Below are 19621 nucleotides of genomic sequence, written 5' to 3'. Positions count from 1 at the left end.
GCGCATCTGGCGTATATACAAAATTTAGTCCTGGTATCTATGATGAGTTTATTTACATATTATATGTGTAATTTATATTACAGTTATTATCAAATTAGTGTATGCATAGTCATTTATTGACATTACAGCATATGATAATAATGCGACTTAGTTGTTTATCGATGTGTGCTTACTATTTATTATTATGTAGACAATTAAAGTATGAGCTGAGTGCATAGACTGTACTATACAGAGGATACATTATATTTCGTCATTTATTTATAATTATATGTTCGGTTAACACAATAAATCTATCAATGCGTTATTTAAATTAACATATTCTATTAGACATTGCAGATTTCAAACTCCAGGAAACCCCACGTGACGATGTGTTAAAGGAGTTATCCCACCGTATAGGAAATTGTGCTATGCAATTAGGGATAGAACTAGGAATAAGCTTTAATGAAATTGAACGAAGCTTTGTGAAATATCCAAAAGACTTGTTTGGTTTGGTAGAAGATATATTGAATACATGGAAAACTACTTCAAAAGTAAAGACAATCCATAGCTTGATGATGGCACTTCAACGCGTTAATGGAGGTGGAGTGGATTATCTATACGAAATGTCAAAATGACATGTTCAGTTTATGTTCCGTTTTAGGATGACTCATCGGCTTTGACTTTATTTTTCTAATTTTGTAAAAGAATCATAGTGTGTCTTTTATTAACACGATAAGCTGATGGAAACCATCATACATTTTAGAAACGGGACATATTCTTTATTTATTCTTAATTAATTTCATTATGATCCATCAATTGATTATCATTTCGGTCTTCCAAACATATGAAGACGCATGTTAAACTATTAGTAAAATTATGAACTAAAACATATGCACACGTTAATGTGTTTGAGTCTTGCAAAGAGCAATATGGCATGTTAAGGTACAAATCATACGTATAAGGTTTTATTTTATCTACGAATACTAGGAACTTGAAAATCTGATATAAGTAAAAGAACTATTGTTAATTTTATAGGTACATTTTGAAAGGATTTTCAGCATGAAAAACACACATGTATGTTCCTGAAGTGACTTTTCGAAACATTTGTAGGCATATGCAAATACCATGATAAAGACAGAATATTTCAGTCAGTCTGGAGCTCGCATACATTTATACCAGTAACTGCTAGTAGTCCTTTGTTAATTTACGAACTATTGCAATTTTGCTTTTTTTTTCTGTTACCTATTCTGACATCGGATTCGAACTTCTTTGAATTGAGTTTTAATGTGCGTAATGCTATGTGATTCGTCAGCCTACAGGGGTTAGATGTATAGGATTCAGATTTCAAAAAAACATGGTTAAGACCGCCACATTTGTGTGTCTTTCCCAAGTCAGGAGCCAATGGCCTTTGTTATTCTTGTAGTTTTTTTTAATTTATATTAATTCATATGTTTTTTGGGTTTAGTGTGATGTCCATTTTCACTTAATTATGTTTTAACAAGACGTGTTGATGTAGATTTTTTGTTGAATGTACATCTAAAAATAACAAGTAGAATACCATTATGCTCAGATAAGTCCGTATGATATAAAGTATTTGAAATTTCAGCATTGGACATGTTTAGATTTAGAAATGTCTATAGATATAGATATGTGTATGCCCCACCTACGATAGTAGAGGGGCATTATGTTTTCTGGTCTGTGCGTCCATGCGTCCGTTTGTCCGTCCGTTCGTCCGTCCATTCGTCCGTCCGTTCGTCCGTCTGTCCCGCGTCAGGTTAAAGTTTTTGGTCAAGGTAGTTTTTGATGAAGTTGAAGTTCAATCGACTTCAAACTTAGTACACATGTTGCCTATGATATGATCTTTTTTATTTAAATGCCAAATAAGAGATTTTACCCCAATTTCACGGTCCACTTAACATAGAAAATGATTATTCGAGTGGGGCATTTGTGTACTGAGGACACATTCTTGTTTTCTACTATAACTTTGTTAAAAACTTTCAGATATTTGAATCAAGATAAAAAGGGTTCATTTTTGTATATAGTTATCAAAGGTACCAGGATTATAATTTAGTACGCCAGACGCGCGTTTCGTCTACATAAGACTCATCAGTGACGCTCAAATCAAAAATATTTATAAACCCAAAAAAGTACAAAGTTGAAGAGCATATAATTGACATTCTACATATTTTTTATAAGCATAACAAATTGTATGTATCAAAACTAACAAAAAATAACCGCTGTATAAATATGTTATTTTCTAATATTAACCAGGCCGGAATAAGATACAAAATTCAAAATTTAATAGCCCAGAAATCCAAACTGTTTTTTTCTACTTTCTGTATAATGTTTTTACTAGGTCGCACCACTTTTAGTAAACATGATATTAATAGAAATATATGATTTAATTACACCTTAATCTTTTAACATGTTTAATCCAATAACAAAGAACATTTAGAATGTTTTGTTCACTCCATGTTTTAACATGCACCGGAAACGGCAGTTGTAATACAATACTAGTACCTATATGGCATGTTACCTTTTTGGTTAAGATTGCTTTTATGAGTTTGCCTATTTAGTTAGATAATCAATATAACTGTCATCATATTACTATTACTATATATATGGAATGTCTTCATAACCAGTGTTCTTTTTTTAATAGTTTTAATGTGGTAAGACTAGACATAGTTTATAGAAATAAAAGTAATGCACATTTGATAGTTTTCTTATGTTATGTTAAGTTTTACTTCGTCGAACTAGGTTTGCAAGAAATCAACATGATATAAGAAGAAGTGGTATGAGTGCCAATTTGACAATTATCAAATCAAATCACAGTTTGTTAAAGTTTTAAAACAGTTATAGGCCAAAGTACGTCAACAAAAACTTAAAATTTAGGGGCACAACGATGCAGAATTTGTTCTTGATGATACTTATTTCTGTCCGAAAAAAATCTACATTTATTTACATTTATTTTTAGGGAGACATATGCTCGTGTTACTAAGTGTATTATGTAAAGTATGCTTTTTTGTAATAATTTCCCTTTACATTTACCAATTTTAACAAGATGAAACAATACAAAATAGTATAAAAAAAGATGAAACTTATACGAATCGTTTGTTTTATACTAGGTCAACCGTAAATTTATATTCCATTTACTCGTTTTGGTGTAACATGCCAACTGTTTTGTTTAGGAAAAGTGTGCCCAAAATTAGATCTATGACTATTGTTTTTAATCGTTCTGTCAATTAACTAAAACAAATTGTGCCGTTTTTGCATGTCATTTCATGGCAAATTAAGAACACACTTAAAATGCCTTGGCTAAATACAAAAATAAGTTATACAGTCTATCAACTTGAAATAAATGATATCGACAAAGCTGATCTTGATTGCCGATTTTTACTGCACATACACCGAGTTTTGCAACTATTATCAGTGTGAATAATGCAAACACTTAAACAGGTTGTACTCACCTTTGAAACACATTTAAAATAAAAATGAGTAAAAGGAAAAATGAAACTGAAATCTGAATCAAAATAAAGTGACTATTAGTAAGGTTTTGAATAGCATGATAAACCAATATACGTTCATGACGTTTGGTATGCCAGTACAGTATTCCCTATGAAATGTCTAAGATAACACCATACATACATTTAAAGACATTTGTACTTAATACAGACACCTTTAAATAGACGTATCTGTATGTGTATGCACCTGTCCTAAGTCAGAAACTTTTTCTTCAGTAGTTGTCTTTGCTTTTGTGGTTTTTAGGTTTCTTGCTCGGTTCTCTTTTTGAAATGATTTGTACATGTTGTACAACTTATTGTTTGGCAATTTATAGCTTGCAGTTCGGTGTGAACCATAACTCCGTGTTTAAGATCGTAATATGACTGAAGAAAGGGTGTGTATTTTATTCGCTTGAGCGTATCGTGACAAATATTATTCTTATCCAAATATTTTGTTCAAATTCTGTTAAAAAAATAACATAAAGTATGGGGGAAATCAGCATTCAAACTTTATTTTCCTCAATAACATTGTGGCTTGAATGAAAAATGTTCATGTGAGCACTCATATCCAACCTTGATATACAAAGTCCCAAAACTGAAAAAGATTAAGCAAACAATGAGAACATCAAAAACGGCGGAAAAACCACAAAAATAGCATATAACATAACAAACTAATAATATATGCACATTAACAAAAATCATCTATTCCTAAAACATAAGGTGGAGTCAGTTTCGGGAAGGATGAACATTACCTGCTTCTTAGTGAACAGGAACAAAATCATCAAGAGAACTAACGAACGTACAGTAAAACATTATTGTCGAAAAGTTTTACGTTTGTACCAACTAGAACAAAATTAGACTTCAAAAATAATAGCCGATCTGATAATATGGAGAAAGAAGAATACTTCTTCGCAAACATTTTTTCGAAGAAAACGAAGAAAAAAAATGTTGCCAAACGAGTATTATAAACTCAAAAAAATTAAATTTCACATCCAACGATGGTTAGACGAGTATATTAAGATCGTAATATATAAAATTTTAAGTAGATTGAGCCGAACATTCAAAATGAATATGACTATAGAAGAAGAAAAGACAATACAGGAACTGTTGCAAGCATCGGGATACTACCTAGCCATAAATCCACCGGCCTTGTAATAATGATCACAGAAGATTATAAACTACAGGAAGACAAAGAATTCTAATGCAATTTGTAAGTAATTTTTTTTTTCATTGGCTAAAAGTTGCTGTCAAATCTACAGTTAACTAGGCGTTACTAAGGATGGACCCGCCATTTTGAGTTGTTGAATCGATAAATGTTGGATTACTACAATATAATCGAAAATAAAACAACACCTACCTCGAATTCGCCGTTTTAATGTATTTTATCCGAATTTGAATCGTACAGCAGGTAACGTAACAATCTCAACTTTGTAAGTTTTCATTTGTATGACGTCATGTTTAGCCATGACGTCTTTGTGCCAAAATCATTCATGAAGTTTCGCAGATTTTTTTTATTTGTAAAAATTAAGACCTTTTTCTCAAGTTTTATCGTATTATTTCCTTTTATAAGCATAAGAATCGGAATAAAATTTAGATTTGACGGTCGCAAATCTCCGTTTTACTGTCTCCGCTACGCGTCGCCAGTAAAACTGCATTTGCGACCGTCAAATCTACAATTGACAGTGGCAACTCTTCAATTACAGTAATGTTATTCCTTAATTAGATAACAACGATACGTGCAAAGCAATGTATAAGAATACCATACAGAACAAATAAAATAAAGTATAAAAAACTTATGGAGAATTTATGCAAAATTAAACAAAAAATCATTCAGTTATAGCTTTTATTAATGGGCGGAACCATATAACAGAAAAATTCGAGGAAAAAGTGGAAAACGAACTTTCGAAAATTGTTTGAAACTTGCAGACCTATATCATGTATATTAAAGACATACAATATTTTTAAGCAAACTAAATGCAATCCAACAGCCATTACCAGACAACGCAATAATGCTTTGTTTAGATGTAACTAAATTGTTTCCAAAAGCACGAAAAACATACAAAACAGCACTTGAAAATCGATACGATACATCAATACCATCTGAAGTCATTGAAAAAAATAGTTTTAGCCTCAAAGAAAAACACGTTTAGCAAACCAAAGAAACAGTAATTGGTTCCTATCTAGGCATGGTTAATGCTTGTACCTAATTTTGAAAATAAGAAGACAATTGATTTCAAAACTGCAATTCCACGAAGATATGTTGATGACATCTTGGGAATCTGTGAACATGGTTTAAATGAATTAAAACAATTTCCCATAATGTCCAATAATAAAATCAGCGAATTAAAACAGAAATACGTTACTCAACAAAAAAGCATGAATTACTTGATGTGTTTGTCCGCATACAAAACGAACAACTTAAAACAAAATTAACAGACAAACAACAGAAACTACAAAATTTGTCAAGCTATCCAAATTCGGTAAAACAACTCAGATAATTTGCTTAAAGGTGAAATGCCAAGGTTTAAAAAAAAAAAAAAAAAAATATTTTAATAAATTTGTCATAATAAATACTTATAAAATATTGGGAGTCTTTTGTGTGTCCTCGTAATACATATAAAACAGGCAATTTCATGGTTCATCCGGGAAAGTGCAACATGATTAACTCCCTTTGTTCAGGAATGCTGGTGACGTCATTCGGGCCCAACCATTCGGAAGTTAATATACAAATACAAACGACAATACAGCTAAAGCTACCGATTCACAGACGATGAACTTGAACAGATAGACATTCCCGAGCTGAAACTAGCGATGTTAATACAGTTAAACATGTATGAAACATGTAAGCCAGAGAATTTCCGGTGCCGAATCGGTAAACTAGAAAAAGAATCCAACATTTCTTCATCCGATGGTAAAGATGGTACATAAATAAATCTTTAACAGTCTGCTGGGTTCAAGATCTCGCATGGTGCGGAAATCAAATAGTAAAATTATGTATTTCGACATACTTTTTGTGAGTCCGTGATTACTTTTACATTCAACGCCTGTTTTGTCAGACAAGCTTAGGCCCTCGGCACGACCCCAGTTTGTCTGGCAAAACAGCCGTTGGACGTCAAAGTCATTTCGGACTTAAATTTTGTAATAATAATGATATAAGTTGGTTGATCTACACAGTACATGTACATTCCTAGCTTTAGCTGTTGAGGGAGGGGTTGACAGGGGAACATGATAAATTGAAGGAGAGTAGGGAGATGGAATTAGATGGGTTAAGAAAGAGACAAATTATTAAGGGAACCTGTCCAACCCTCTTTAGTTTAAGTTAATATGAATAGGGAAAGAGGGGGCTGTGGTGGGTGATATTTTGTTTGATTTAATTGAAACTATAAGTAAAAGAAGACCTTAAATAGGAATGTCTATAAATTATACTATCTGGTTATTGAATGAATATTGAAGAATATTGTCCCGCGTAGAATTTTATATTGCACGAGCTTGCGAGTGCAATATTTTCTACGAGGGACATATTCCAAAAATATTCATGCAATAACACTTTTATTGTATAGAAATATAAGATTTGAAAGTAAAATTTTGTTTAAATTAAAATTTTGTTGTTGATGAAATCATGAATTTTGAAGATTTATTGCATTATTGTAATATTTGAATTTATTGCATGAAAACGTTTGGTTACTTTCTGTTTGTAATATTATATTGATATGCAGTAATACAAATTGTTCCCTCTCTGTATGATAATGAACGATACACACACTAACAACACGGTTTGTTTTTGGTAAAGTGCTTTCGCAACTATCTTTTGAAACTTCAAAAGTATTAATAGCAATTTGGCATTTTATTGTTTTAGTATTATAATTTGTTGTAATGAATATTTCATTTATCTCGTAATAGCATATTTGATACATTTTTAATCATATTTATCCAGAACGTATTGTCGTTTTACAAGCTGGCAGAAATCTGGAAGCACATGAAGTGGACTCCAAATGATAATGCACACTTCCACATTGTCCTAATCGTGCAGTACCTAAATCATGGGTAAAGTCAGAGGTCAAATGATTACCCGTGCTATCCCATACCCAAATACTTCCAAGATGTGTTGTTGCCGCTGACCAATAACTACCATCTGCAAAAATATGAATTTTATCTTAAGGCTAGCAATGTCTCAGAAGACCGATATCTGTAGAAGACATATTATATAATTGTATATTATGCATTCCAAATGCTGTGAAGAACATTATATATGTAGGTTTAAAAATGTCATTTAGTCGTACATTGTTATCCAAATGACGACTCAAATGTTAAAGAAGAAGAAAATCTGTAAATGTAAAGAGATTATTTATATGTATAGTATATATTTATCCCAATGCCTCGAATGGCACAAACGTACACATTCTATAGATATAAGAAAATGTGACAGGAGTGCTAATGCGACAACTCTACATTCAAGTCATAATTTGTAAAAGTTAACCATTACAGATCAATCAATAGGTATTTAGCACGGAGCTGTTGCTCACACCGAACAGCAAGTTGTCAAGGGCCCCACAATGACTAGTGTAGACCATTCAAACATGAAAACCAGCGGTCTAGTATAAATAAAAACCGATAAACGATAAACATTTGTGAACCACACCGACAAACGGCAACCACTGAACAGCATGTGCCTGACTTAGGACAGGTGCAAATAAATACAGCGGGTTAAAACATTTTAATAGGTATCAACCTTCCCCCTTACCTGGAATAATAGTATAACATCACAACATAAAAAAAAAACGACAAATATCAATTGACTGCTATGATTGCTAGGTATCGTATATCAGCTACATATGAGTTTATTTTGTGACAAAATTGAACACAAACTGACTTCTAAATGTGAAAGGATTTCACAATTCAGGTTTTAATAAATATTGGAGCGAGTAAAAAAAACCCAACAAAAAACCAAAACAAACCCCGAAAAACAACATTATAATTTTATAAATGTCGTAGCTAATGCTCCTTTGAAGTGGAAAGGTTTTATAAGTTCAAATATATTGATTTGGTCAACGAGAAAACCAAATTAAATCACATAAATATCAATATACCAATATGTCAATTTAGTACAAGCCACATAAAATTGAATGTGGTAAAACATCAATTTAAAAATTCTTACCAATATGCAAATGACCAGGACCATAATGTAGAAAGTAACGCATTGTATGGTCCATTTCATTGTCCGAAACAAAGTCAATAAGGGAACCACAGTGACCTGTACAATAATTCTGAAAAATACAAACAAGATTAATATAGAAATAAACCCGAATGGATTCATTTTTAGAACATTTAAAGAAGAAATAAAAGATCATAAACTATTAACACCTATAACAACTTTAAGTGACTCGTAGGTATTAGTCGGGTATCGCAGTTGTTATACCAAAAGGTCTTTCCTATGTGTGTGTTTTTGCACTTCAGTGTTTTTGTTTTCCTATTATAAAGTAAAATCACAAAAATACTGAACTCAGAGGAAAATCAATTTGGAAAGTCCATAATCACATGGCAAAATCAATAAAACAAAACGCATCAAAAAACGAATGGACAAGAACTGTCATATTCCTGACTTGGTACAGGCATTTTCAAATGTAGAAAATATGGTTCTTATGGTGTTGGTTTGAAATTCGAATTTGTATTCTGTCAATCGATTTATGACTGTTGAACTGCTGGGCACTACTGTTGCCTTATTTATCGTTTATTGACGTTTATAGAATACTGTTCTGAAGTGCAATTACATTCTAAAGTTTAAACATATTTTATTTGCTCAAAGCGAAAAAGGATCAGACACAAGTAAAACATACTTATAAAGTCTTCTCCACAATACAATATATATAACAATACAAATTGAACATGAGCATGCATCATATAATATAAACAACATACATATATCTTATCTATACTGAAAAAAGTAAAGGGAATGAGGAAAGAACAACAGAGATTGTAAGTTGATGATGATAATGATGATGATGTGCGTTTTACCTATGTTGATACTATACTACGAGGAATCGTTTTGATCTCTTTATAAAATTGAATACTTGTTTAAGAATTTGCACATTTTGATCATGGGAAAGAGTTTCTTTTCCAAAAACCAGTAGTGTTAAGTCCAAATCGCAGCCTTCGGGAAGCCAGCTGAGACCATTAAACAGAATAGCCCTTTCATTTAAATAGAAAGGACAATCGAAGAAAAAATGGTGCATGTCCTCAATATCCAAACCACATTTACATGTTGGATCAGATATATAATGTTAGCTCTAAACAAGTCACAATTCAAGAACGATGCCGAACATCTAAATTGGGTTAATATTATGTTCAATTTTCTTGGACCATATAAATAATGTTTTGAAATAGATTGATTCTCATTTCGAATTTCGTAGTTTTTTAATTCTAGTTTGAATTTTGATAACGAGTCTACATTTCGAACTGATATGTTCAAATTATTCCAAAGTTTAATTGTTGATGGGATAAAGGATTGGGAAGTCAGAGTCAGCCTGCAAAATGGTAAAATGATATCTTGTCCATTTCGCAAGGGATATTGTGTTGTACTTTGAGTTTTAGGGGGCACAAGGTTACATAAATATTCAGGGGCATTATTATTCTGAATTTTATAAAATAATTGTAGTTTTCTTCTCTTTCTTCGTTCCTCTAAAGTTTCCCAACCAACATCTTTTAAGACAGTCTCAGAGTGTGTGTAAACAGGCAAGCCTGTTACAATTCGTGCAGCTTCAAGTTGTAGCTGTTCTAATTGAATTGAATAACCTTTTCCGCAATTGTCCCATACTTCAGTTGCATATTCAAAAATTGGTCTAATAAATACTAGATATAATTTTTCCAAATTTTGTCGGCTAAGTTGATATTTAAGTTTTCGCAATATATTCAGATGTTTTTTAACACTATTTAATATGTTTTCAACATGGTTGTTCCATTTTGCGTCACTTCTAAATGTAACCCCTAGATGCTTATGAGATCGCACAATTGGTATTTTTTTGTTGTTCATAGTAAAATTAGGGTCTTTTATCTCATTATTTGAGAACATCATAATTTCTGTTTTTTTCAGGATTGAAAGACATAAGCCACTTTCTTGACCATTCATCCAGCTGTCTTAGGTCACGACTAACAACTGACTGTATAAGTTCCTCGTCATGACCCGAGTAGCTGAACGAAGTGTCATCTGCAAATAGTCTGCATAAAGAAGTTAACTGTTCAGCAATATCGTTAATATATATGATAAACAATAAAGGACCAAGAACGGATCCTTGGGGTACACCAGCTGAAACATTGCAAAAAGTAGAGGATGATTCATTAATGATAACCTTTTGTTTTCTTTGGTATAGGTAGCTAGTGAACCAATTTAAAAGATTTCCCTCAATGCCATATGCTTTCATTTTATGTAGTAAGCCAATATGCCAAACTTTGTCAAAGGCCTTCGAAAAATCACAAAAAACAAAACAGAAAATTTCTTTTGTTTCTAGTGCATTTAAGATACAATCATAGATTTCAATTAATTGATGCACTGTTGAATGTTTTGGCAAAAAACCTGATTGGTATTCATAAATTAGTTTGTTATTAAATAGATGATTATATACATGTTTAAAAACAACTCGTTCCATAACTTTCCCCACGCAACTAATTAAAGATATTGGTCTGTAATTAGATGGCAAAGAAGAGTCCCCCTTTTTGAAAATAGCTATTACATTTGCAATTTTCCAGCTGGTTGGATATATACATTGACTTAGGGACTTGTTCAATATAATTTGAAGAGGTATTGCAACTTTATCTGGACAGATCTTGAGCATCCTGTGGCTAATCACATCTGGTCCCGAGGCTTTATTTGGATCAAGAATATTAATCATATCTATAATTTCTTGAGTAGTGACATGTATGTCACAAATTTTATTGTTAGATTTAGTTTCAAATTGTGGTAAGTTGATATTTTCTTCATTTAATTTGGAGATTAAATTAAAATACTTGTTCAAAAGCTCACATTTTTCTTCATCTTTATATGCTATTTCGTCTATTTTTTCGGTATTTATAATATTTTGAAGTGGGATGATGTTATTTGATCCATTGTTAGATTTGATTAACATTTTCATAATTTTCCAATAAGTTTTTGTATTCGATACATTATTTAGAATGATGTGGTCTAAATTACTTTCAAATTTTTCTTTAGCAACTTTTTTCATATTATTGACCCTATTTCTCTGTCGCTTGTACTTCAAAATATCAGATTGTTTTTTAGATTTAAAAGCCTTTTTTCGTAATCGATCTCTTATGCGTAATTCTCTCCTAAGCTCACTATTGAACCATGGTTTGTCGTTTTTTCGTATAGTTACTTGTTTAGTAGGTATGCACTCCCTTGCAATGTTCAGAAAAGTTACAGTAAATATTTCACATAATTCATTAACATCCTTGTCATCGGGAAGAATGGCATGCCAATCTGTTTCATTCATTATTTTCAAAAATTTATCTTTATCCATCTCATCATATATCCACACTTCTCTTTTGAAAGTACGTGACATTGATGACGGACACTCAAGAAATATTACTGCTGCATTGTGATCACTAATATTTGAGGGAATATCTAATAGATAACATCTGATAGATAATATGACATACAGTCACTTATTATAATGGGGTCTAAGAGTGTACTACTTTTATCAGTATTTCTTGTTGCTTTATCAATTACATTTCTTAGATTGAACAAGTCCATAGTTTCAATAAGTTTATTATTATTGACATTAAAGAGATCAGAATTTAGATCACCAGTTATCACTATATTTTCGTTTAATTGAAAGGCAGTTTCTATTGCATGATTTAATCGTGCCCAGAAGTCAGTGTCCGCATTCGGTGGACGATATGAGTGACAAAGAAGGAAGTTTTGACCTTTGGCTCGTATTTCAACCCAAAGTGTTTCATCAAATGGATTTTCTAGTTCGCCTTTTCAGACGATACCGATATCATCTTTCACATAAATCATTAATCCACCACCAAAGTTGTTTCGATCTTTCCGTATAATGTTATTGAAGGAATCTAATTTTAATTGATCTTCAGATACACTAGGATCTAAATGTGTTTCTGTTACAGCCAGGACATCAAATTCGTCAGTGAAATTATTTAAGAATTCTAATTTGTTTCTAATACTACGGATATTTAAATTACATATTGATATGGATTTATCGATTTCACTAAATCTGACACTAGAGGGTGTACTCGATATGTTATTTTCATCTGGACCAGGGTTTGGTTCAATATTTCCGACAATAAGAATAAAATGAAGCACAAACAACAGAAAGATAATGTCAATCTTTGGATTTATAGACTGTAGACATGCTAGTGAAAGAACATAAAAGGAGCAATGTAAGTTAATTTTTAGTATTTCTAAATAAGTATAATAGTTATAATTTATAAAAGTACTACTTTTCCTCTAGCTACATGTACAATGAAATAAGCCAATGGCTGTCCTGTACTCCTCAATGCTGACTCCCATAATGTTTAGGGGGTTCAGATATTAAGTCTAACGACAGCCAACGGCATTTTTCGTATGGTAACTTGCACACATCATCATCATCATCAGAAAAAATAGAGAAAGTTAATATAAAACAAGAAAAATAAAAAATAATGGTGATGGAAAAACAAACGGATTTCAGAAGGATACCTGGAGTCATACTGGATGATAAAAATGGGATTTTGCTTAACTTTTACTATTTTTATAAATCAGTGTGAACCGTGATCTAGCCACTATATTTAAAAGACAAATTATATGAGCTGTAAAGTTCAAACATACTGTTGGTTTATAAAAGACGAATACCTACCAATATGGTAATAGTATTAAACACTTTATACTTGCAACTTGAGTATACAGTTTTACATGATATGTAAATATATAAATCAAACATAAATATTATGTACAATTGTGTGTGCACACAATACTATTTTGTAAAGAATTTAATCAGTATCTCCTGGTTTTCCTTTAATAGTGTTTAATTACAACAATAAGATTTTTTTACAGACAAAACTATGTACACGGAGAATATATTTGTACATTTACATGCATTCGATTATTTCTTACTATCATATTTTGGTTCGTGTTTGGGTTAGGCAAGGGCGGTCTGTTTGACTTTTTTATTTTTAAAAACTTCTTTTGATCAAAATCTACATTTTTCGTTAATAGATTTATTTAATTACAAGCTTTAAAAATGTACAATTAAGCTGATATGATTATAAGCAAAGTTGTCGAGAGAAGAACCGAACATGTGTACGTTCACTATAGAATGTCAAATTTACACTGCTTTTTGTTTTTATTTTGAGTGATTGAGAAACGGTAATTTTATCAACTGTTGAAAAGATCTTACGATATGTAAGACCATTTTACTACTTAGCCAATTTGGGATGACCGTTTTTATAGTTGTCATGATGTGGAAACATATTTTTGGGATTTTTTTTATTATTGAATTACATACTTTGGTTGTATTTTGGCTACCAGAACAACTAGAAGAAAATCCGCTAAACGGTTATAAAGTGTAATTAATTTAACCGTTATTAGAGCATATATAACAGGGAGGAAATCAGAACAAAACAGAACAAAATGAACTAAACATGAAAATGATTAAATCAAACATAAAAAAACACAAAAAAACACACACACACAAAAAGCCCACATATAACAAACAAACAGTGTCTAGGTTATAAAGTATTAGTAAACTTTTTTTTAAACTTTTGTTGATAAGATATCAAATTTTAAAGCTTGAATAAATCAGTTTTTGTAACTGTCTCTAATCACTCATGATCTTCTGATTGCTGGTTTGCACTGTCTGGCTGATTGTCAGCATGATTGTCAGGATGATTGCCATAAGCAGCAGGCCTTTTATATGGAGGTCTAAGATCACCAACGTCCTGCCAATTCTGTATAATCAGCTTTCTGCTGTTTTCAGATTGTTTAGCGAATATTCGACCGTCGGCAGTCCAGTAAGCACTGATTTCATTTTTAGTTTTCATATCGGCCAGGCTTTTTACAAGTTCTGTTCTATATTGTGATAGGTTTTCAGTTATGAAAATACCATTTGTGTCACCCTTTAGTTCCCTTTTATTGCTGTACACCAAATGTTTCATTCTATATGATATGAACCTGACTATAACTTGGGACCTGCCTTTTCTTGCCTTGCCTATAACATGAGACCTTCCTATGTCATGCAGGTCTATGTTTATTTTTAGCTTGTTCCTAATTATATCCAATACTATCTCATCTGTATTGACAGGGTGTAAGGTCTTTCCTTGGTTGTCAGTAGGAACTGGAATGTTATGAAAACGAAGACTCGTTCTTCTAGAATATTGTTCCTGTGATTCTACTTTAATTTTGAGGTCAGCAATTTCATCACTCAGACAGTCAAGGTCTTTGCCTTGTTCTTTGATTGTTGTTATATGGTTTGAGGTAGCCTGTTCAAGGTTTGATATTTGTATGAACTGTTTAAGGATGTGTTGCTTGTGAGTTTGTATTACAGTTTCTTGTTCCTTTATTTGTTTTAGTAGTGGTTGTATCTGTATATCAACGAATCTTTTGGCCTCTTGTTCAATTATTGGTGTAAGGGTATCACTGATCTTTTGTGACAATAAAGGTATCATAACGTTAAGAACTTCTGGGCTATTAAGAGCATCAAGTACTTTATCGGCAACTGTTTTCCTAAGTGTTGGAGTTTTTCTTTCGCCTACTCCTCGCAGATCCCCAAATTGAGTTACTATGACGTCTGCGGATTTGACGAGTTGACTGTTTTTGTGTGGCTGGTAGGGAGTCTGGGCTATCAGGATTACCACGTTTATTGCTGCCAGTTATTATGGAAGAGATTGATGGACTTGGCTGTGAGCTAGTCAATATAATGTCGGACTGAGATTGAGACTCAATGTTTACATCAAAGGAGGCATCCATTTTGTGTTCACTCATCTTGACCTATGGCTATTTGAATGTTTTGTCTAATTGTCTAATTAATTGTCAGTTTTATTTAGTTTACGAAGGATCAATCACGATTCAATTGTTTAAGTTGACTATTTAACGATGCATGTGTTCATATCATATACGTTATCCATCATAAAAATCCCATTTTGTTGGTCAAATATTTTACCCTACCATTCCAGTTAGCGCATGCCCATAATAAAAATCACATTCTAAAGAAACTGTCTAATAAACAGACTACCTGATAGAATATGTAGTATTGTGACTCCTCTGACTCTACATAAGAAAAGTCAGGAATTTGACAGTTGTTAAACTAATTGTCTGATATGTTTGAGCTTGAGAAATGTCATTTAATTAGAGACTTTCCGTTTTAAATTTGAGTTCAGAGTATTTGTAAATTTACTTTTTTTCTATACCTTTGCATTATTCCAAGACATTGAGATTGTTCCAAAAAGGTAACAGAAGTTGTTATGGGCAATGTACCCCGTCGGCCATTGACTGTGAAAGTTCAGATTACAGCCTGCAAAAAAACATAAGAATGAATAATAAAAAATATTTTCCAATGTTCCCTTACAATTGTTTTCCATTTCAAGTCACTGTGTTCAAGAGCATATGCATTCGTGTTGTTCTACTTAAAGTGTTGTGGCTTGCTGTATGTTTATAGTTCTGTTCATCTTTCATTGAATTTTATATAGTTATCATGGTAACCGTTATGTTTCCAAATCATAAGTGTATTGTTGATACAAACTTTAGTTACAATCTGTTAATCAAAGGTGACTTGAAATGAATTTGACAATTTTGGAAATCATTTATTTTTATTAAATAGGTCTGATACTAAGTTTCGTACATCCTTGGCTGTCAAATGTTGTGTTTTTGAAGACGATAAATCCTGAAAAGCACACAAGAGAAACGAAATAAGTAGTGTTTTTAAAGCTTTTCAAATGCTTTGATTGATAATTGTTAGACGGGGTGTTGTTTTTGTCGATGTAGGAATCTGTGCTTTGAGCTCTCTGAGATGTCAATTGGAGAACGTCTTGCTATTGTCGTCTTTAAATGAATCGGTGTTGAAGGCTCTGGGGAATATCGATGTTAGGGGATCTGACTTGCTGTTAACTGTAGGATGTGTTGTTTTTTTTGTCGCTGTAACACTATTGGTGTTGAAGGCTCTGCGGGATACTGTGAGGAACACATGACTTACTGTTAAATGTAGGGCGTGGTGTTGCAGTTGTCGTTCGCGGAATCGGTGTAGGTGTTGTTTTCTTTGTTGTCAGAGAAGAAGCTAGATTATGATTGCAAAGATCGTTATGACAACATCCACCCTTTGGTTGTAATGGTTGTCGTTTACCAAATATGATTCCAGGTGAAGCAGTGAAGCGTTGACATGTCTGTGTGTAAAAGAAATATATATGTTAGTGGCAATGTTTCTCTAAAGCTGCCCCTGTTTAATATTATAGTACACCGTTGCTTTTGAACTATTATTAACTTTAAACAAATTCCTCGAGCTTGTAGTTTTGTACAGCAGACATGTATTTCTTTTACAAACTGACCAGTGACGTTCGAATTAAGAACGAACCAAGCAGTTACGATTTCGATGCGTTCATGTGATTTCAGGATTTTGCTTCGCCATGAAAACAAACAAATGTTAAAAAAATATTTTAATACCATAGCATAATATTACAATGACGGGATTTTTAATAACAAACCACGTATTTTGTGTTCGGTTAAATTGTCCCCTTTTAAAATTGTTATACGATGATGTACCCATATTTTGACTATTTTATTCATTGTGACTGTTTATTTAACGCATCATGTAAATATAACGGAATTTGATGAGACTGTTATTAAAGTGAGAGGGTTAGTGCTAAAGAACCAGGTTTAATCCACCATTTTCTACATTTGAAAATGCCTGTACCAAGTCAGGAATATGACAGTTCTTGTCCATTCGTTTTTGATGCGTTTTGTTATTTGATTTTGCCATGCGATTATGGACTTTCCTAATTGATTTTCCTCTGAGTTCAGTATTTTTGTGATTTTACTTTTTACAAAGAAACACAAAAAGGGATAGACTACTAGACAAAATAAATTAGCAAAAATGAATTTTTCTATATACAGCAAATGCCTGAACTAAGTCAGGAATTTGACCTTAGTGAACCATTCGTTTGAGATGTTTGAGCTTTAGATTTTACGATTTGATGACTCTTTTCGTTTCGAGTTTTCTCGGTATTTTTGTCGTTTGACTTTTCACAGTTATAATGCATACATTGATCTTTGAACTAATTCTGATTTATAAAAACGGAAGATGTGATATGATTGTCAATGAGACAAAATGGCCAACAACTCTGTTCTACCTGCTCATAAACGGTAAGATATTAGTACTTTGAAAACAACCTGACTGTTAAATGAAAAAGTACTTACTTTTGCTTCCATACAACCTAGCCTGACTACTGGTCTCAGATCATCAATACTTAAAGTTTCCACCGAGAAACATTGCTTGCATATACAATAAACATACAAATAATATTTAACTTATAATATCATTCAAACATATACAAATGTTAAAAGTTTTAACGATTTCAAATAGTTCGAGTATGTTATTACGTGGAATAGGAAAACCTTTTTACACATTTTGATTGTATGATAAACACATAAGCATGCATTATATGAATTTTTATATTGAACGAATGGAACAATACAATTAAAATATAATTTTCGTATTCCTTCTGTCATAGGCAAAGTGGCGTTTCTTTTTCTGTATTTAGTTCGTGAAGGGATTCAACGATTTAACGATGAATATAGATCCATTTAGTGTTCCTATGGGAAATTGCATGTCAATATTTACAGATATGTAACCTATAAGAGGAAAACAACGTTACAACAGAAACAATGAAGTGCAACACAAAACCAAAACGACAATGTATCACACACAGAAAAGAAAAAAAACATAAAAACTGCCATTTTCCTAAATTGGTACATGACATTTAAAAAAAACATGATGGGTTGCACTTGGTTTTCCGGCTATCCAAACCACCATCTTTTATTGTATTGTTAAATATAACATTAAAATGATAACATTCCATGACAAGACTACAGTATATTTAAAAACACGAACATTAAAGACAGAGAAGTACATGCTAATTTTTATCAAAGGCACCATACGCACAGTTCGTCTGCATAAGACTCACCAGCGACGCCCAGATTAAAATAACAAAAAAAAATAAAATAAGTACACAGTTGAAGAGAATCAATGACCCAAAAATACAAACACCTGTGCCAAACACGGCTAATTTTATCTATACTTGTGGCAAGAAAATCCATAGTACCATTACCGAAGTCAAAAGGAAACCAAATATAAAAAGAAGACAAAGATAACAGAAGAAAATGCTACACACAAACAAATTGAGCACCATAGATCATACTAGTTATGAGAGTGATTCCAGGTACTACTTGTCAAAACTATATTAGGGTATTGTTAAAATACATATGCAAATAACAAGGAGTGGTATTATGACGGATGAAATGGTACTTGCTTCTATAAATACCACTGAGTAGTGGTACTGTAGATTTAATCAAAGTTGCTCAGCTGAAAAAAATAATATAACGACGTCTGGAAAAAAGAAAGACTTCAAAAGGACCAAATAGTTTGCTAAATATTAATCAATCCATAAAATCAATAAGACTGATCAACACTTACCACACCAAACCTAACGGTTCAAGATACTAACAGCTATGTTTATACCTCCATTAGATTTAACATAACGAAGTTAGGACGAGGATAAGTGTATATGTATCTTTCTGTTCGTTTTAGTTTAAGTAGTAAAATTGAGAAAGGAAATGGTGAATATGTCAAAGCGACAACCACCCGACCATAGAGCAAACAGCAGCCGAAGGCAACCAATGGGTCTTCAATGTAGCGAGAATTCCCGCACCCGTAGGTGTCCTTCAGCTGGCCCATAAAATATGCATAATAGTACAGTGATAATGGACGTCATACTAAACTCCGAATTATACACAAGAAACTAAAATTTAAAATCATATAAGACTAACAAAGGCCAGAGGCTCCTGACTTGGGACAGGCGCAAAATTGCAGCAGGGTTAAACATGTTTATGAGATCTCAACTCTCCCCTATACCTCTAGCCAAAGTAGTTTTGAAAAGACTGAAAGATCGTT

The 19621-nt window shown here is 32.3% G+C and overlaps 1 protein-coding gene across 1 annotated transcript; it reads right to left on the bottom strand.

Annotated features, from left to right (window-relative positions):
• Nucleotides 1-7405: 7405 nt before the first annotated feature.
• On the bottom strand, nucleotides 7406-16644 carry LOC134717528 (uncharacterized). The gene is made up of 4 exons (XM_063580017.1): nucleotides 16557-16644; nucleotides 15870-15973; nucleotides 8635-8743; nucleotides 7406-7611 (listed from the first exon to the last, which is right to left on the bottom strand). The coding sequence occupies exons 1-4, from the start codon at nucleotides 16642-16644 to the stop codon at nucleotides 7406-7408; spliced, it is 507 nt and encodes a 168-aa protein (XP_063436087.1).
• Between the last annotated feature and the right edge of the window lie 2977 nt (nucleotides 16645-19621).

The sequence above is a fragment of the Mytilus trossulus genome, chromosome 5 (genome assembly GCF_036588685.1).
Source record: "Mytilus trossulus isolate FHL-02 chromosome 5, PNRI_Mtr1.1.1.hap1, whole genome shotgun sequence".
NCBI lineage: Eukaryota > Metazoa > Mollusca > Bivalvia > Mytilida > Mytilidae > Mytilus > Mytilus trossulus.
Note: the sequence above shows the minus strand (reverse complement) of the source record. Positions and strands in the feature narration are given on the sequence as shown.

Excerpts from the sequence above, each read along its gene's own strand:
- LOC134717528 (XM_063580017.1), bottom strand. The coding sequence starts at position 16,644 with ATGTGTTCCTCACAGTATCCCGCAGAGCCTTCAACACCAATAGTGTTA. Across the intron at positions 8,744-15,869 it reads TGTCTTGGAATAATGCAAAG|AATTATTGTACAGGTCACTG; the intron begins GTATAGAAAAAA and ends TGTATTTTTCAG. Across the intron at positions 7,612-8,634 it reads TCCTGGTCATTTGCATATTG|ATGGTAGTTATTGGTCAGCG; the intron begins GTAAGAATTTTT and ends ATATTTTTGCAG.